This window comes from Atractosteus spatula, chromosome 4, assembly GCF_055471065.1.
Source record: "Atractosteus spatula isolate fAtrSpa1 chromosome 4, fAtrSpa1.hap1, whole genome shotgun sequence".
Lineage (NCBI taxonomy): Eukaryota > Metazoa > Chordata > Actinopteri > Semionotiformes > Lepisosteidae > Atractosteus > Atractosteus spatula.
In genome coordinates, this window is record NC_142709.1 from 63871309 (window position 1) to 63889114 (window position 17806).

General features: G+C 37.4%; 1 protein-coding gene across 1 annotated transcript in view; it reads left to right on the forward strand.

The window, feature by feature from the left end:
- rab6ba (RAB6B, member RAS oncogene family a) overlaps positions 1–17806 on the forward strand; it is a 90159-nt gene that overhangs the window by 50734 nt on the left and 21619 nt on the right. The window contains exons 3-5 of the mRNA XM_088914699.1: positions 8965–9018; positions 9371–9476; positions 11409–11520. Coding sequence (XP_088770825.1) covers positions 8965–9018; positions 9371–9476; positions 11409–11520 — 272 coding nt within the window. The remainder of the gene's footprint in view (positions 1–8964; positions 9019–9370; positions 9477–11408; positions 11521–17806) is intronic.

The following is a 17806-nucleotide window of genomic DNA, read 5'->3' on the forward strand; positions in this document are numbered from 1 at the left end:
CTGAAATGTTTTTTTTAATTTCACGATTGGTGCACACTGAGGCCAAGATCCATTCAATAATTCTGATTGTAGAACTGCATTTACAAGGGAAATTGGCCAGGAGTTGAATTATCCTCTTATCTCCTTTAGAGATGATTGTGTGGGTAATTGGCTGATTATAGGGAGGTATTGACTTGACTGGCATAGGGATGTGTGAATAATTACAGCAGTTCCAGAGGAATGCAGAGGAAACAAATCTCTGTGCTCCCACGTCCCAATCCCATGACTAAACCCCTGTGGGACAGGGGGGCAGGATTAATGGCAACTGCAGAGATTTGTTTCCTTGCCTGGAAGGTTTGCTCAGACCGTTGTTTGGTTTTCTACACATATTAAAGGTCTCTGAGACCTTGAGAGAAAAAACAGATTGTTCAGTCTCTTGGGATTTGGAATCCCTGCATGCTTTGCACAGATTTGAGGCCTAAACGCTAAATCGATCCATTTTCATCGATTGTATATCACGTGTAATGCTAAATTGTTCAATGCCAGTACCTTGGATTACTTAATAGCAGCACCTGTGAATTGTTGCACCTGAACCACAATATCTGTTGCAAATGGCTTTAAAGCTTCTGTTTCTTTCGCCCGGTAAGTCTTTGATCCACCTGGACAATAAGATTTTAAACTACATAGGCAGTGTCTTTCCCGTTGAGGTGCTGTAGGGACCTCCTACAGTGTGACTAATTAATTGATGCAAAGAAAAGTGCTTTAAAAAAGCTGATTCATGCTAGTCCATGACTTTACATTTTAACTCATAGCTATTGACAGTAATGTGTATTTTTGTTTTCTCTTTGTGGAAAGAGCTTAAATAGTTAGAGCCCCTAACACCTGCAATATTTATCATTCATTCACAATGTCCCATTGATACAAATCTTCTTTTAAAAAATGATTCCTTAGATGTGGCTCCCTAGGAATATTTCTGCTTTGCCTCCACATGTAGGATCTACCTGCATTGCTGCTTGAAGCTGCTTGTTAATGAGCTTGTCTGGAAAGATTCTCATTGATTGTGTCAGGCTTGGGCCACTACCCAGAGATGTCTCATTCAGGAAGAGCTAATTCAGTGTCATTCTGGCATGTCTCTACTGTCCATACTGCAATCAATGTGCCCTGCTTTGACCCTGATATGTCATGAGAAGATTTAGAGCAAAATAAAATCTGTAGAGCTCAGGAGCATTGTGAAACATTCTCATGTCACTCTGAAGACACGAATAACAAAACATTTAGATGTAATGCTCTGTATCATTTTATGTTTCTAAAAGCACTAAAAAGACCACATTCAACTATTATAATCTAATCAATAGGGTTTAATTAGATGTTGCAGGTTGTTTGCTGTGGTCCAGAAAGAAATGGGTTATTGATGTTCTATTGGCAAATTGCCAATGGTGACATCACCAACACACTACTGCATGTCTTCCTTTAAATGTATTCATTTTAGGCTTTAGCTGCAAAAGTTATGGCCTGCTTTGGAGATTTCATTTCTTTTGCAACTCATGGAAAATTAAAAATACATGTAAAAGGTTTCCTAACATAAGAATGGATCTTAGATTGTACACAATAAAGATAAGAGTAGATCATTGTACGTTCAGTATTTATATACTGTGCAGTATGTAATTACATGGAAACATGGCAAGTCAGAAATGCATTACATTTTAAAACAGGTCTCAGTAATGTGTTAACTATAATAGGTGGGTTTGAGCAGCCTGTAACCAGGAGCACTCATCTTATGTCTCCTACTTATTTACAACCCTCTCTTTGTTACTTTTTTATGGCGGCTGTAAATCATCTTATCCACACGTTTAATTGGGTTTTCAGTGGGCAAATTTAAGATTTTGTCTTTAAACAATTGTGTATGTCTGGTGAACAGGTGTGAAATGACTCATTGGCTATAAAAGCACCACTTTGCAGTTCACATTGTTCATCATCTTTGAGTTAGTAGCCCCTCTATGTGCTGAATGAGTGTTAAAAGGGGTGGGTTTGAAAATGGAAGATGCAACTTTTTGTGTTTTTGAGTGTTGTAATTAAATCAGATTCAACAGATTTCTTATAGCCCAGTTGTTTAGGCTATTGTGGAATCTGAAGTAGAGTTATTATAAGCTACTGTATACCCACTGTGCCACATTGCTAATGCTAGTTAGTCATGCTGCTCCATAGCAAGTCACTGCAATGATTAGCAGCAAGATTATCTGTAAATTAAAAGCTTTATTTTAGTGACTTTGAATGAGGTTTCTGTACCATTTAATCTGTGAATAGTTTTATTTCAGTATGGGCATTAATTAGGAAAACTAATTAATTAATTGGTGCAATATATTTTTTGAGGCCTTGACTATTTCTCTGGAACACACCGGTTGCCAGTATTCACCAATCATGTGAATCGAGTATTTGATTTCTGCTTTGCGCAAGTGAAGGCCACATCCACATTTTGTGTTATATGACTGCTGTAGAAATAGCCTCTGTGACCTTTCCATGACCATCGATTTGTTTTTTGGAGTAGTTTAGTATGCAGATTGTAAACGCGTTGTACTGCATTCTTACAAAGCAGAATCAAGTGACAAAGAGCACTGGATTAAATCAAAAGACAAAGGGTGATACTATGTAGTAGTGAGTTAGTGATAGCTATTGTGAATCAAATGAACTACAGTTGATGGCAGTTTCCCATTATTTCGTCTCCTTGTAATCCTCTCCCCCGATTTCCCCCTCTCTGAGAAACTATTTTTTTGTCAAGAGCTGGCAGATAGTGAGAGGAGGAGTGGGGGTAGATCTGCAGGCACATTATTAAAAATGTTGGCTGGTCATGTAGCTTCTCTTGTCCTTTCTGATGGCATGGAGCAGGAGATAAACCACCTTTCTTTCGTTTTTAAGCTAGAAGGTCGTCCTGACAGCTTTAGATTTTGTAGGAACAGATGATAGAGACTGGTGAAGAACACAAGGGCTTTCTGTCTGCAGCAGATGCATTGAAAGGAGGTGGTGGAATGCAAATAAGATAGAGCTGCCACCAGGCAAGGTTTTCTACAGCCACATTGTCACAGGGGCAACTGTGGGGCACAGAGCCATTTTAATGAAATATCACAGTGAGTCTACTTTCCTGGAGCACTCCCACATGTTTCATTAGAAGATTAGTCCTTTCAGAATCTTTGAAATGTATAATTACATGTTTTTAGTCTTCCCCATATTTTTGTTTTCTGCACCAAGTGATCATGCGGTGCCATCTTAGTGTTTTCATCTGCAAATCCACACCCAACGCATTATTTCATTTTTTTTTCTAGCAAGACTGTGTGACATGTTGTATTCTTAACAAAATATGTTTCCTTTTTTACCCATGATAATGCAAATAAATATTCAGGGTTGAGTAATAACAGCCATCTTAGTTGCCTTGACCTTTTCCATGATATCCAATTATCTTAACAATATTCTGTAAAGCATGATATGTAAAATAATTTTCCGCTAGGAATTGTTTGTAAGACTTGGAAAACCTAGACCTTAGGGGTGTTACTCATAACAGCAGTTTGTGATTTGTATTATGTACACACTAGTAAGTTGCCAAGAGCTTTGATCAGGATTTACATCTCAAGCGTTTGTGACACCGTAGAGAGAGCAGTCTTGGAATATCAGCATATCAGAACAAACGAAAGATTACAAACGAGAGGAACCCATTAGACCAGTTTAGCCTGTTTTGGTGGCTAGTAGCTGAGGATTCCAGGGGTTTTCACCAAGTCACGTCTTGACAGGAACAGTGGGTTCATATGGAATTTTTGGAGAGATAAGCGGTTGTTTTCTTTTTTATTTTTTTGTGCCAGAGAGTGGTGCTCTCCCTGCGGCAGCCCTCATTGCCAAGGAAACCAAGAGCGCAGCCTGCGTGTTTGAGATGCAGATTCTAGATACATTCAGCAGGCAGGCCAAAGCTCCCGGCTGGGTGGCTGATGTAAAGAGCCTGAGAGTGCGAAGGTGCTGGTGCAAAGTTTCTGAAAAATTGGAGCTGAGTCGTCAGATTGAGCCTTTGTAATAGGACTCTAAAACAAGACCGAGTTCTCTAATGGAGAAAAACAAAAGGCTAACCTTCTTAGCAAATTATTTTAGTTTTTAGTTTTTTAATTATTTTAGTTTATCCACCATACCTGGAAGATTTCTGGCAAATACTAAAATGTACCTTTTAGAGCATTTTTAAGGGGTAAGGAAATTTAAATCCAAAAAGGGAAAAGCAAATATATCCTTGAGTTATTCTGTGCCATATAAATGCGTTTCCTTTTGCCGATCAATTTTTAAGGCTTTAAGACTCAAGTATTTTGACTAAATTCTTCCAGTGTAAGGCCTCAGTTGCTTGCATGCTGTTTTCTTGTCCAAATAAGATTCATCCTTAAAAGAACTGTAATTTCGACCATAGAAGTCTGAACAATATTATTGTCATAACCTGCTGCACATACTGTTCATATTTAGGTCGGATGACGCACTTGTAAATAGAGCAAAGAATTCCCTTCAACATGAACATTTTCATCTGAGAAACACCTACAGTAGGAGGTTGTGTTAAAGGACATGGGTCATTATTATATGTTTAAACAGTGATTTTCCCTTTTCACATGTTCTCAGTCTTGTTGGCCTATAGCATCAAGTTTCTAAATTTTCCAAATTTCTAACCATTGCTGTTAAACACAGGTCTCACCCAGTGGGTATGGATAGCTAAAATAGATTTTAAAAAGTGTTAATTCTGCTGTAATATTTAAGTCTTCCTGCATCTGTCTTTGATTGATACGTTATGAAACTCTTGGACATTTAGAGCATTTTCTATAAAAGAAAATAAAAGGAAAAGAAAGTATGAGGAGTTTTGTGTGAAATCAGACTTAACATGTTTTCTGAATTTTGAGGTTACCTGAAATTGTTACTATACAGTTCAAGTATTTCCCCTAGAACAGAAACAAGAAAAAAAGCCCTATGATCTACTTCTTTTTTTGTAGAAAACAACTCTATTTTTGTCCTTATTAATGGCACAGCTGTAAAAAGGGTGATGTTCTGCTCAGTACATTTATTCTCATTAGTGTAACTGATCAAAGACAGATACTTTTTGAGAAACAAGTCACATTGGCAGGGAGCTTTGAAATTAATGTGATTCAACTCCAGAAATTATACAGCATGCCCCTGGTTGTGACCTGCTGCTGCTATCCCTTCTTCTAATACAATCATAAAATGACATGAAGATAAAGAAAAAAACCTTTTTGATTAAGGGCTCCAAAAGAGCTTGTTTTGCTTACAGCTTTTATCCTATGAAAATACCCTCAAGGATTCTTTCTTCAAGTGTAGACTTCAGAAGTAGGGAATATTCACTAAATGTCATCTGATGCCGCATTATTTTTTAACATTCTCTCTTGCCGTTTTAATATTCATATACAGTACAGATAAAGTCAGACATCCATGCATTTTTCTTTCTTGTTCATTAGTTTTTAAACAATTGCTATTCTCCCACCTCCTCTTCTTGATGGCTACCTAAGATAAGATAAGATCACTTTATTGGCCATAGACAATGTCTTGTGTTAAGAATTTGTCTTTTCACATACCCCAGCTTCCTCTCCATGAGACACACAGGCAGGGAGAGAGACGCTTGAGGTCAGAGCACAGGGTCAGCCATTTATACGGCACCCCTGGATCAGTTTGGGGTTAAGGGCCTTGTGCAGGGGCCCAACAGAGTAGGATTCCTCTGCCAGCCACAGGATTTGAACTGGCAATTTTCCAGCCACGGGCACAGATCCTTAACCACAGAGCCACCACACCGACCCGGAGGTGGCTGATGTACATGTACCTCTACATTGTTCTCTGGGTTTTTGAAATTTTGGGGTATGTGGATTGTTAAAACCTGCATAAAGAGGTTACAAACATTCCACTCCATAGATGAAGATCTTTACCATGTTGTTATTCCCTCATGGCTTCTTTAAGTGCTTTTCGTTTCCGTTCCCTTCCCCTAGTGCTCTCACACCTCCCTTCACACGACCTGTTAGTCCAGCATTGCTATACTGTTTTTCAGAAGGAGACACATGGGTACAGTACCTCAATGTGGTGACCACAACATTTTATTTTGACCTGAGGACAACATGTAACATGTTATACTGTGGGAATATCAACGTGTCTACTTGTGATATCCATTTTCATGCCTGCACCATCATTTCTTCATGTTACTTTGATTTAACAAAGTAAATCTTTTCAGATATAACATGCATGTTTCAGGATAGCCTTGGCTGGTAGGGCAGCCTGTGAAAAAACATTAAATATAATTCTAACACACATATTCCTCAACAGGAATTCAGGCCTGAGCAAAATCAATTGGAAAAAGGTTAAAACAGAATTTCTTTAGTATAACATTTGTCTGAAAACATACCGTGTCTTGTATTTTAACTTTATCCTAAGGCTGAATTTTCAATCTTGAATCTTGGTTATATAACTTGAGCAAAATAAAACTAAAAAATGAAAGGGGTGAATTTCGCATAGTAGCATACTGACCTTTTGTGACAATGTTGGTAATCAACCAAAAAAAAACTGTGGCCATTTTCCAAATAACATTATTCCCTAAGTGAAACCAAACACATAGTTTGACTGATTCGTGACTGAACACAATGTGGTTGTTTCATTTTTATGATGTGCCAAACCAGTGTAGTCTAAATGATATATCATATAATAGTTTTGCAAACCTAAATATTAGGCGAGAGAAGCTATGTTTGACAGTGCCATGTTATATACATAAACTATTATATTATGCACAGAAGCTAATCCAGCTTTCAAGGACAAGATCATCAATAGGTTACGCAGATAGGCCAATACCAAAGATCCTATCATACAAGCCATGCAAAGGCTGATTGATTAATTCATATGAATATTTTTGATGCATGCTGTATTTAAATATCATCTTACAATATGAGACTTCTGTCATGCTTGTGCTGGTGGAGGGCCCAGTTGGTTCCCTCTTCCTGTATTCTACTGGTATTTTGTTGGCAGACAGCTCATGGATAACTCCTGCAGCCCTGGATAAGTTCCCCTTGTGTTGTTATCAGTAATTGTGTTTGTCAGATGCAGGCCTTATCTTCCTTGACAAGATTATCCACAAAAGCTGTTTATTCCTGCAACTGACATGCATGACTGGCATGCTTTGTTATTTGCTGTGGGGAATTCACTGGCTTGACTCCCTCTGTAAACAGGATCTCAATCAATACCGTTATTCTTTTCATTCTTCCTTATTTCTTTGAGTTAAAATGATGGGGCCCGCTCCCACAGAGTGGGGAAAAGAATTAAGCCATAGGTTTTCTGTTCTGTACTGATACTTGCTGATGCACATTTTAAGCCCCACTTGAAGCACTTTGAAAGCATTTGGAAGAAGTTGCCTTGAACAAACAGTATAATGGGCCAGAATGATTGTAGGCACTTCCCAAGTCTGGAAGTACACTGAATTGCTTCCTTGTAAGGTGTGCACTATGGCTATGGAGCAAATATGTTAGGATTTATTTTTTTGATGCTTGTATGAGGAGTCACAAAGTGATATATCAGTTTGCAAGAGAATAACCAGAAATAAGTCTTCTTCCTTCATCAATATCAGGCCTGCCATTTTTTGTCTGATTTAAAAATCACTGTCTGGAATAGCATCCTATTGCTTTTTGCCTTGTATACCCATTTATACAGTATGAAGCTATAATGCTTATCTTGTTAAATAAACACTTTGCCTCTTTGTTCCACTTTACTGCCACCCTGTGGCCTCCCTTTTTTTCATAATTTAGGATTATAGCGACTCTTTTTCAACAGCAATTTAGATGCTGTGTCTGAAAATGTGCATGACCTTATAGTAGCCTGACCAGCTCTTTGGTTTCCTAATTTCTGCTAGCATGAATCTGATACCAAAGAGAACTTTAAATCCTGTTGGGGTTGTGTGCACATTTGGGCATCACAAAACCAAAACCTAAGTGTGTTTGGAGCTCTAACAATACCCTTTAATTTCTTTTTGAAACATCCAGGAAGCTTCTCTGCTTCTGGCCTATAAAATAAACTAACACAAGTGTCTATACTTACAATATAGCTTCATACTGGCCTCTCCACAACCTCATGGTCACAGAGTCTTTCTTGCTTTGTTCCCCCAAGTGACCTTTGCCCCTCGTAGGGTTAATTGTGAGAACTGTAAACCTTTGTTGAGTCTCCCAGCTACTACAAGGTGTATGGGTCCCTCATAATGTCTGGGTCCCTCCACCCTCAGGGGCAGAGCAGTGGCGCTGTGGCTAAGGATCTGCGCCTGTGGCTGGAAAGTTGCCAGTCCAAATCCCGCGGCTGGCAGAGGAATCCTACTCCATTGGGTCCCTGAGCAAGGCCCTTCACCCCAGCTGCTCCAGGGGTGCTGTGCAATGGCTGACCCAGTGCTCTGACCCCAGGCTTCTCTGCCAGTCGGTGTCTCATGGAGAGCAAGCTGGGGTCTGCAAAAAATTGTATAGGGCTAATAAAGTGATCTTATCTTATCTAATGTTGCAGTATATTCAACTTGTTGCAGCAAGATCTTATATTTCAAGAGTGTTATGTATTCACAGAGGGAAGGGGCAATTATTGAAAAGTTTTGTTCATTTGTTCTCTCAAGCCAAACTAATGCTTTGTAAGTTATGGTATAGCCCTGTCAAAGACTTGACCTTCATGCATTTAGAAGACAACAGGGTCCAGTGTGTTATACAATAGAGACTATTGATCATTCAAGTGCAGGAGATGTCCAGCACTTGCCAGCACCCTCCCTTGCAGCACAAAGATGGAAGGACAATTTATTATTAAATTGAATTATAGTGCATTGATTAAAATCTAGATATCTAGTTAAATTAGTGTGATTTAAAAGAAAAATTTTTAATAATGCTTGTTTTTTTTCTGCAGCGACTGTTATAAAAATACTTTTTCATTTTTCATTCTTAACTCTTCTTTTAACGTTCATTGCAGGCAACAATTGGAATTGACTTTCTATCAAAAACCATGTACTTAGAAGACCGAACAGTAAGTAAATATGCCATTTCCCTCTATTACATGGAATGACATCAAAAAATAATCTTGCAAAAATAATCGATTTAGCAATATAATAAGCCTTACTGTGACAGCACATTATGAACACCTTATTTTTATACAGGAATTTATCCCCAAAAAAAGGCTTTCTTTTTCCCTTTAAAAGGAGGTATTCTATATTGATGTTCATTACTTAAACATCACTTATATTATATATTATATACAGTTTCTGTATATTCTGGTACAGTACCTTCTCTGACTTTATTAAGAGGATTCAACATTTCTTAGGCTGCGGATTAATGAGCAATGATCTCACCCTGCTTAGCCCTGTTCCTCTGAACTCCAGGTGAGGTTGCAGTTGTGGGACACAGCTGGCCAGGAGCGCTTCCGAAGTTTGATTCCCAGCTATATCCGGGACTCAACTGTAGCAGTGGTGGTTTATGACATTACAAGTGAGTGTGGTTTTTCCTTGATTTCTGAAGGTAACTAGTAAAGAAATGCTACAAATGTATCTGTCTCATACACTAGTGTTGACTGCTTTTGCAAAAATTGGTAAAGGACTTTGTAGTTCGTGGTTCAATTTTATAGTTCTTTTATATTATTTCTTCACTTCCTATTCTATTCCCTAGTACAGGAGTCCGAAACAAAATCATCTATTTTAAGTAGGTATACCTCTAAACTTTTACTGATTTCCAGGCCTCCTCTTGATGGTATAAACATTTCTCACCACCTTTACTGCTCCCCAGAATACAGATTGCCCTTGTAATAACACCTATCATACTGATCTCAGAGCCAAGAGAAGAGATTACTTCTTTAACCTTCTGCAATATACTGTACCATATTTCTCAGAAGTCCTTATGACATATTTATTTGCTGTGCACCCTGGATTATGATAACAAGAAAAATGGGGTTCAGTTTTTGGAAACTTTAGAAACTAGGAAGCTGAGAGAAAAGACAGGCCTTTCTTTTCCTTTTGTTTGTAATAAACAGCCGTTGAAAAGTGATCAGTTAAATTCAGTAAGATAGCTTTATAATTTCCTTTTGTAATGCCACTGTGGTATGCAGGATTTATTATACAATTTTTGCTTGTCTTTTTTACTGTTGTAGAAATAGTTTTTCATAAATCATCCTTCATTCTGTGCTCACAAGTTGTTTTGTTATTCAACTAGAACCTAATGCCGTGACACCATGAAGCTGTCCCAGTGGGGCTCCTTTCAGATTTTTTTTAAAGAAGTAGACAGTTTCATTGTCTTAAAATCCCACTGTAGCGATCAGGACTGGAGTTTAATATGTTTCCAAGCAAGAGAAATGGGCTACGTAAGGAACCTGGCTCCCAGGAGATACACAAAACAATGCCAGCATGCTTAGATGATTTATGTTCACTTTTAAATAAAATATAGCTCTTTTCTAACCACTTAAGAACAAAACAACCCTTCACATGCATGTAAATATGAAGTTACTATATATGAGAAAATTCAGAAGAAATCAGGGTCTCTTAAAAAAGAAATGATGGTTATCGTTCTACCCAAGGAATGGAGATGTTTAATCTGCTTTGTAACATCTGGACAAAGGTTCTTTGAGTATTTTGTTCTTAAAAGGAATTTTAAGACTTTAACAGTAACAAATGCTATTGTAATGATTAAGAGATCCTTAACAGTTAATTAAAAAATAGTGACAGAAAGATATATGAGTAGCCGCACTGATTGAATGAAAACTTGGCAGATCCCACCAGTAACAAAAGTCTTTTCAAGCATGTACTGTACAATGATTTGAAAACATCACAGAGATTTTAGTAAAAAGGTAAGGCTTTGGCTTTTGTGAAATCATCTGTTGATTTAAATCCAAGGTGATGGGTTGGTAACAGCAACAAAAATACAGGAGTAAAGACATTTACTACATTTCTCTTAATACTTAATGTATTTCATAAGTACTAAATTTTAAATGGAGATTGAGACACACTGAAGCAGAAGGAGTAGGAAAAGTTCTGAACAAATTCCAAAATCACTAATCCCTGTCAAATTTCTCAGATCCTCAGATACCAAATATGATTTTGTATGACTCTTCCTACGTCATGTCAAAACACTAAGAAACATAATATTTAATGTGTAACTATTGGGAACTGATAATGTTTTATATTGATCCCGTATGTCTCTGAATTTTGTTAAAATATTTTTGATTGCAATGGGTTTTGATAATGGTTCCACACAAATGACTTTGAGACAAAGTAGACCCTTTTCAATGTGGAGATCTGTTAATATCTGAATCTTTTTAATCCAGCAGGGTGCTCCTTTATTGAAACTGGAGACAAGTAAGTTAAAACCAGTCATGCCCGTGTTTTCCTATGTGGGTCGTTGACACTGTAATGTGTCCCCTATTCTCAACAGATGTGAATTCATTCCAGCAGACTTCCAAATGGATAGACGATGTCAGGACAGAAAGAGGGAGTGACGTCATCATCATGTTAGTGGGCAACAAAACAGACCTGGCGGATAAACGGTGAGTGTCTTTTATGTTCGTGGTGATGAGTGTAACGGATCTTCTGTTACCCACTCAGTTTTAGGACAAGCTTGTCACACGCAAAATACATTTTCTATTATGTCCATCTTTTCTTGACATACTGCAAGGTGAATCCTGAAAAGAATCAAGACAGATTCAAGTCCTCTGTGTGAAATGGTTCATTCCTGTGCATTTGATGAGGCTTATAGATACCATGGTTTCAGGTATTGCCTAAAATGAAGGTAAAACTGTCTAAGAGTATGTGCCTCTTGACTCTGTTGTGGTTGAGCGTAGTGGAAAATATAATAGAACTTGACAAACCTAGTTACTGCATTAATTTATTTTCTCATAACAGAGATATTTTTGTCATATTATCCATATTCATGTTGATAAATCTGTTTAGCATCAGGAAAGCTGAGTCTACAAATAAGTAGAAATGCAGGATAGAATATAACGTAATTCAACATTTATTTTTTCACGTTCTTTAATATAAACCCCAGAAAAAAGGACTAAAACCCTTCATCTGCTTATTAATGGTCGTTAATGTTGAACTGAAGCCTCAGGCAAATAACCGATGCAGTTCAATTACTGGTCATTTGCTACAGTTTAATTAAAATGAATCTCCGGGGGATAAGAGCTTTTTGATTACAAGTTATAAATGCACTAGATGCAAAAGTATTTAAGGTGGATAATGCATTAAAAGAATACCACTAAAGCTTTTCTTTAAAAGCCTGACCTTTTCCCAATCGGTTCTTAATTAACAGTACGGAATGTATAATGATTCAGAATTTCCAATCAGGAGTGGAAACTACTTACACCTGGTTCTCCTCCTACTTTGCTCATCGCACTTACTGTGTCTCCTGGCCAGGCTTGCTCCCTATGTATTAATCATGCTCCACAGGTGTTCCCCAAGGCTCTGTGTTGGGTACCCTGTTCTTTACACCTGCTCCCTTGGACCTCTGATCTCCTGCCATGCCTTTTCATACTGCCTTCATGAAGATTATTTTGAGATCTTCTTTTCCTTGGTGCTGATATCCTTGTCTCTTTCTGTATTGACGCCTGCATCTCAGTCATCTCCTTCTGTCTGCAGACGCATCATCTCAAACCTATCAAACCAAAGTCTCACCTCTTTTCCTTTCCTTCCTTTCTTTCTTCTTGTCTTTCTTTTGTGAACTGTCTACATCTCTTGACCATTCTCTCTCCTTCCTTCTCTACCTAAAACCTCAGTGTCATTCTAGAACCCTGTGTTTCTTATAGCCACCGAATTTCTACTCTGGCCCAATGTTACCAGTGGTGATGTCATAACTATTTAGGCTCAGAGAACTTTTTGGCATATTCTCAAGACTCAAGATTCTCAATGTGTTTAGCTATGACTTCTTGGTTTAACAGAAATACTAGTTGATGAAACTGTATGACGATAGTCTGAATAAAATACTAAACACAGGTGATTGTCTTTTGCAAACTGATTTTGCTGAAGTACATTTTGCTGCATATTTACAGTTAAGTATTCCAATTATTTAACACAATGTAATATTATTTTATCATTGTTTTTGCTAAATTCATTTAACAACTAATACAATTGAACTGGATAAATTACCACAGTCATGGAACTTGAGTAGTACCCACTCTAAATGAGCTGTTCATATTTCATCATATGTTCATGTAGCCCTTTGTGAAATTTTCTACACCAATACAAGTATATCATATACTGTAAGTGTTATATTACTTGAGCATCAATATCGGTGCCCATGAGGTTAAATACAGAGCTCTTGAACTGAGGGGTTTGCAGTAGCTCTTCAGAATGCAGAATGAAAAAAGACACATAAATTAATGGCTGGGAAGGTTGTAGAAGTCCGTCTGAATTAAACTGCACATCCTATGAATCCCATGATATCACAGCATGTAATACTCTGGGCTCCACTGTGACAAAATTCAAGAAACACTTCTGCTTCTAGTGGTCATCCTTTAATTAATAATGTTGTGAAGCAAAGTGCTGAGTATAAGAGGATTTCACTTAGAGAAAATGAGGTTTCAGTTTAAAAAATGTGAGGCTAACATCTCAGTGATAAATTGAGATTCAACCCGTGAGAAAGAGGACATTTGTTCATTTCTGCAAAAGGAGAAAAGTAGTATAGATTTTGGTACTGTGAACTAGATATTGCCCACTGAGTCACACAGAGGCTAAGGGAGTATTTCCAAGGAGTGGAGATGTTCGTACATGTTGAGACCAAAAATGTCCATGGTCAATCATAACAACAGATGACCTCTGTAGGTTTCTTATGACCAGATCTTGTCCTGCATTGGGTCCTCTTCAGAATCACTAGAATTCCTGTTGTGTGCCAAAAAGCAGTATCCTCCTACATTTTAGAATTTTAGTTTAGAAGTGTGCTGTTCAGATTGCTATTTAGTGTTGTTGGTCATCATTCATTTCCAAGCAGTTAATGTAATTTTACAAGTGTTTGTTACATTTACTATTACTGGGGCAAACTGTCTTTTTTTTACTATTAGATATGAGTGAAGACACTTAATGCTTCTCCTCTAGCAGCTAAAGCTTGTAATATAAATTTCCCCTGGGATCCTGAGATTTTACTTATGTTAATAAATGACCTCACTTTCTCTTATTAACCTGTTTTGTATTTCACAAACGAGCGCATTTTCAGTTGTGTCTGACTCTAAATCTGGGAGTAATCATGGGACGAGTAACTCGCTTCAAGATAATGAACATGTCTCTAATATTAAAATATAGGTTTATGCATTTCAAGTCTATATAATTTAGATACATTTTTCTTCATGTTGTCAAATAGATTATCATAACTATACCAATGGAACTAAAACTGCAAAATACACTAATATACGTGTATACAAGACACACTATGCAATTGCTTAGTTATTTTATTATGGTATGTAAATAATGTCCTGTTGGCCAACCATGTTTTGTATAAAAAAGTATTTGGAAGTGTGCCAGCATTCCTGATCATTGTACTCCTGTAATTTAAGACATACATCTTTGTCTTATTTTCTGAAGTCTAAACAGTCTTTTGCAGTTATCATAATTTTTCGTTTGCTTTTTTTTCCCAAGAAGTACGATCACAGATGCCGAGGAGTAGTACACAACCATGGCTGCCTTTGACACTGGAGTACCAGCTCCGCGGGCCCCTGCCTGCCCCATCAAAATTCTGTTTGATCTTTGCCTCTCCCTGTTTGTCTTCATAAATAAATCATTTGAGCTTTGGTTGATCATTATTCTCACTCATAAGCTTTTTCTTGCAGGTTCCCCTGAGGCTGGCTGTTACTGTTACTCCAGTCTTCTGCTTTTGTGTTCTGTTAGTGCTTTCTTCTCTGTGTTTTTGAAATTGTATTCCTAGTCTGGGTAAGGTGTAGGGTTTAATGCGGTTAAACGTCATTGTTAATTTGCTAATGAACTAAGCACGCCAGATATCATTAGATGTTTCTTTGCTCAGTCACTGTGCTGTCTTGCAGATAACAGAGCGATACTGCTGATGTTAAAGTTGAGAAGAGTCAAGCTCAATTTCAATTTGGAAGTTGCTTTGGCTATTTTACCCTTCTTTGAACAGCGCAAGTTATATTTGCATGATTTTGGTGTTTGACAGTTTAACGGTCCATGAGAAGGTCATTTAGAAAAATGCAGCAAGGGATGGCTTTGGGATTTGGTGTATGGTTGAGGATGTATTGTGCGATGATAGTAGCTTTGCTTGAGTTACAATTCCTTCACACAATTACAGAGGCAATACAGATAACTTATGTGACATCGGACTATAAACCCAGAATGTTTATGTGAAATCTCTGAAGGCAAAATACAAACAGATGTTTTAAAGAATGATCAATTTTTAACACCGTCCTTAGGGAGCTTTTTGTTTTTTTAAAATGCAAATTTTTATCATAAACTCAGTCAGCGCTGAACAAATTGCACTGATCTTTCATATGCATTACATGCATTATCCTAAACAATAATGCAGCAGTGAGATGCAGTACTTTATATGTTGTATTTTAATGACAGTGATTCTGTCAATAATTCTAAGGTAAAACACACCATATATTTATATAGGTTCTTGCATATATATTTTAAATTTCCTACAGCAATAATAACATTTTCAATGTCCATTACAGTATAGTAACATACTGCCTTTGCGACAACACCTGTTAATAAAAAGGTGTCAAATCAATATTGAATCATTTTGATAGAATAACTGCAAATTTTTAGTTTCTGACTAGATCAGTGTACGTAATATGTTCTAAGATGCAGTAATTGAATATAACACACTGTAATAATTTAAATGTGGTTAACAGATAATATTGTCATAATGAATTAAGTCACAGCGGGGAAAAGGGCACTTAATTCCATCTGTTTAACCCAATATAGGTAGGTTGAGTTATTGTTTATATTAAATTTGTTTTTGTACTTTTGACTGCTATCCAGCTAACTATATGACCAAACTAGAGTTATAGAGTGGCAGATATGGAGACCAGACACTGGACTACTGGCAGTCTGTTTCTTGATGAAAGCAGTGCTACAGTGCCATCTTCAGGCCTGGAGGGAAGCCAGTCTCCCCATCCATCTTTTGTACACATGTGATCACATTCATTGCATTTTTCAATTTATAAACAATAGAAAAAAAGTAATTGCCATTGACCATGATCAGTTTTAGTGACAAAGGTTTGTGTGTTGTAGTAGTATTTAGTATTATTTATTTGGTCATTATCAAAGTGCGGTGGAGCTTTTCAGATAAAAAGCTTGCTCTGGACTCAGAGGATTCAGGTAGTAGAGCTAACTACAGAGCTCAGAGGAGGCAGACACACAGTCTCTTGAATTCTTACATCAGAATAGGTATTTCAGATTTTGAGGATATTGTATATAGTAGCTTAGACTTTGCTAGGAAATACATTTATCTTTGCTTATCAAAATGACTTGTTTTTTGCCTGCTTAAATTAGCTACCTTAACTGTAAATACTGTACCTTTACCATTGGATGGTTACCTGATTTTGCACTCACCATAGTAAATAAATCTTATTGAGTACATATTATTTCTAACTGTGCATTTGTCATGCCTGTCTTTATCTACGCAATGAGCTCTAAGCAGGTCTTGTAGCACTGGGAGCTCTGTGACATTAATCCATCCATTTTCTATCCTCTTTATCCAACACATGGTCACAGGGGAGTCAGAACCTATCCTGGCAAGCAACTGGCGCAAGGCAGGATACACCCTGGACGGGATGCCAGTCTATCGCAGGGCACACACAGACACAAGCACACACATGCTCACACTAGGACCAGTTTTCCCAGAATCCAATTAACCTACTAGTATGTCTGTGGACTGAGGGAGGAAAACCGGAGCACCCAGCAGGAAACCCACATGAACACAGGGAGAACATACAAATCCCACGCAAAGAGCACCCCAGGAACAGGAAATGAACCCCAGTCCTGCGAGGTGGCAACTCTAACCACTGCACCACTGCGCTGCCCTCCTGTGACATTAATAATACAGACATGTTCAATCTAACATATAGCTTTAAATTTCTTAGGTTAATTGTGTTTCTGTTCTGAGTGATGCTCTGTTGCTGATTTTTCTTATATCTCCTTCGTTTGTCCAGACCTGATTGTGGAAAAAGAGATAGTGAAGTAGAGAAGTTAAATATTGACCTCATGCTGTGATGAAAGTAAGAAGTCTTTGAAGTGCTGTTTGTAAATATCTGATAAATTGAAATGTAGACTGTAATGAATGACATCTTGTCAGTCCAAAATTTTAATTTGCTTCATGGTGACAAGAATAGTTTGGGGAGTTTGCTAATTGGACTGTTTCACATTCTTCCAGATTCAGTTTTATAAAAATGTGAGTCATTTTCCATTGGGGAAGCAGAAACCTGTTCCAGACAAATAACCTTAAACATCCGGTGCAGCTATGCACAATGTTTCTCATCTTTGGACTACTGGACTAAAGGAAGAAATAGATAAACACATAGATAGGTTGTGCTGTAGCTTTGAGAAGTAAAAACTATCCCACATGTCTCATTGTGTTCTCATATTTTCTGAAGTATTATTGAATTTAAACAATGTACTTACTTTATTAAAACTCAGGATTCAGTACTGTTCAGGGGCAAAGAGTTTACATTGCAAGAGTGTTCGAGGTTTTCTGTTTCTACAGGATATTCAGTAATTATAGTCATACACAAGGCATACTTTGTCATATAGCCAGATATAGATATCAGTTGCACTAACAGTATACCTCCTACATTCATGCTTCAGAGGAGGAGAAATGTTTGAATTGGT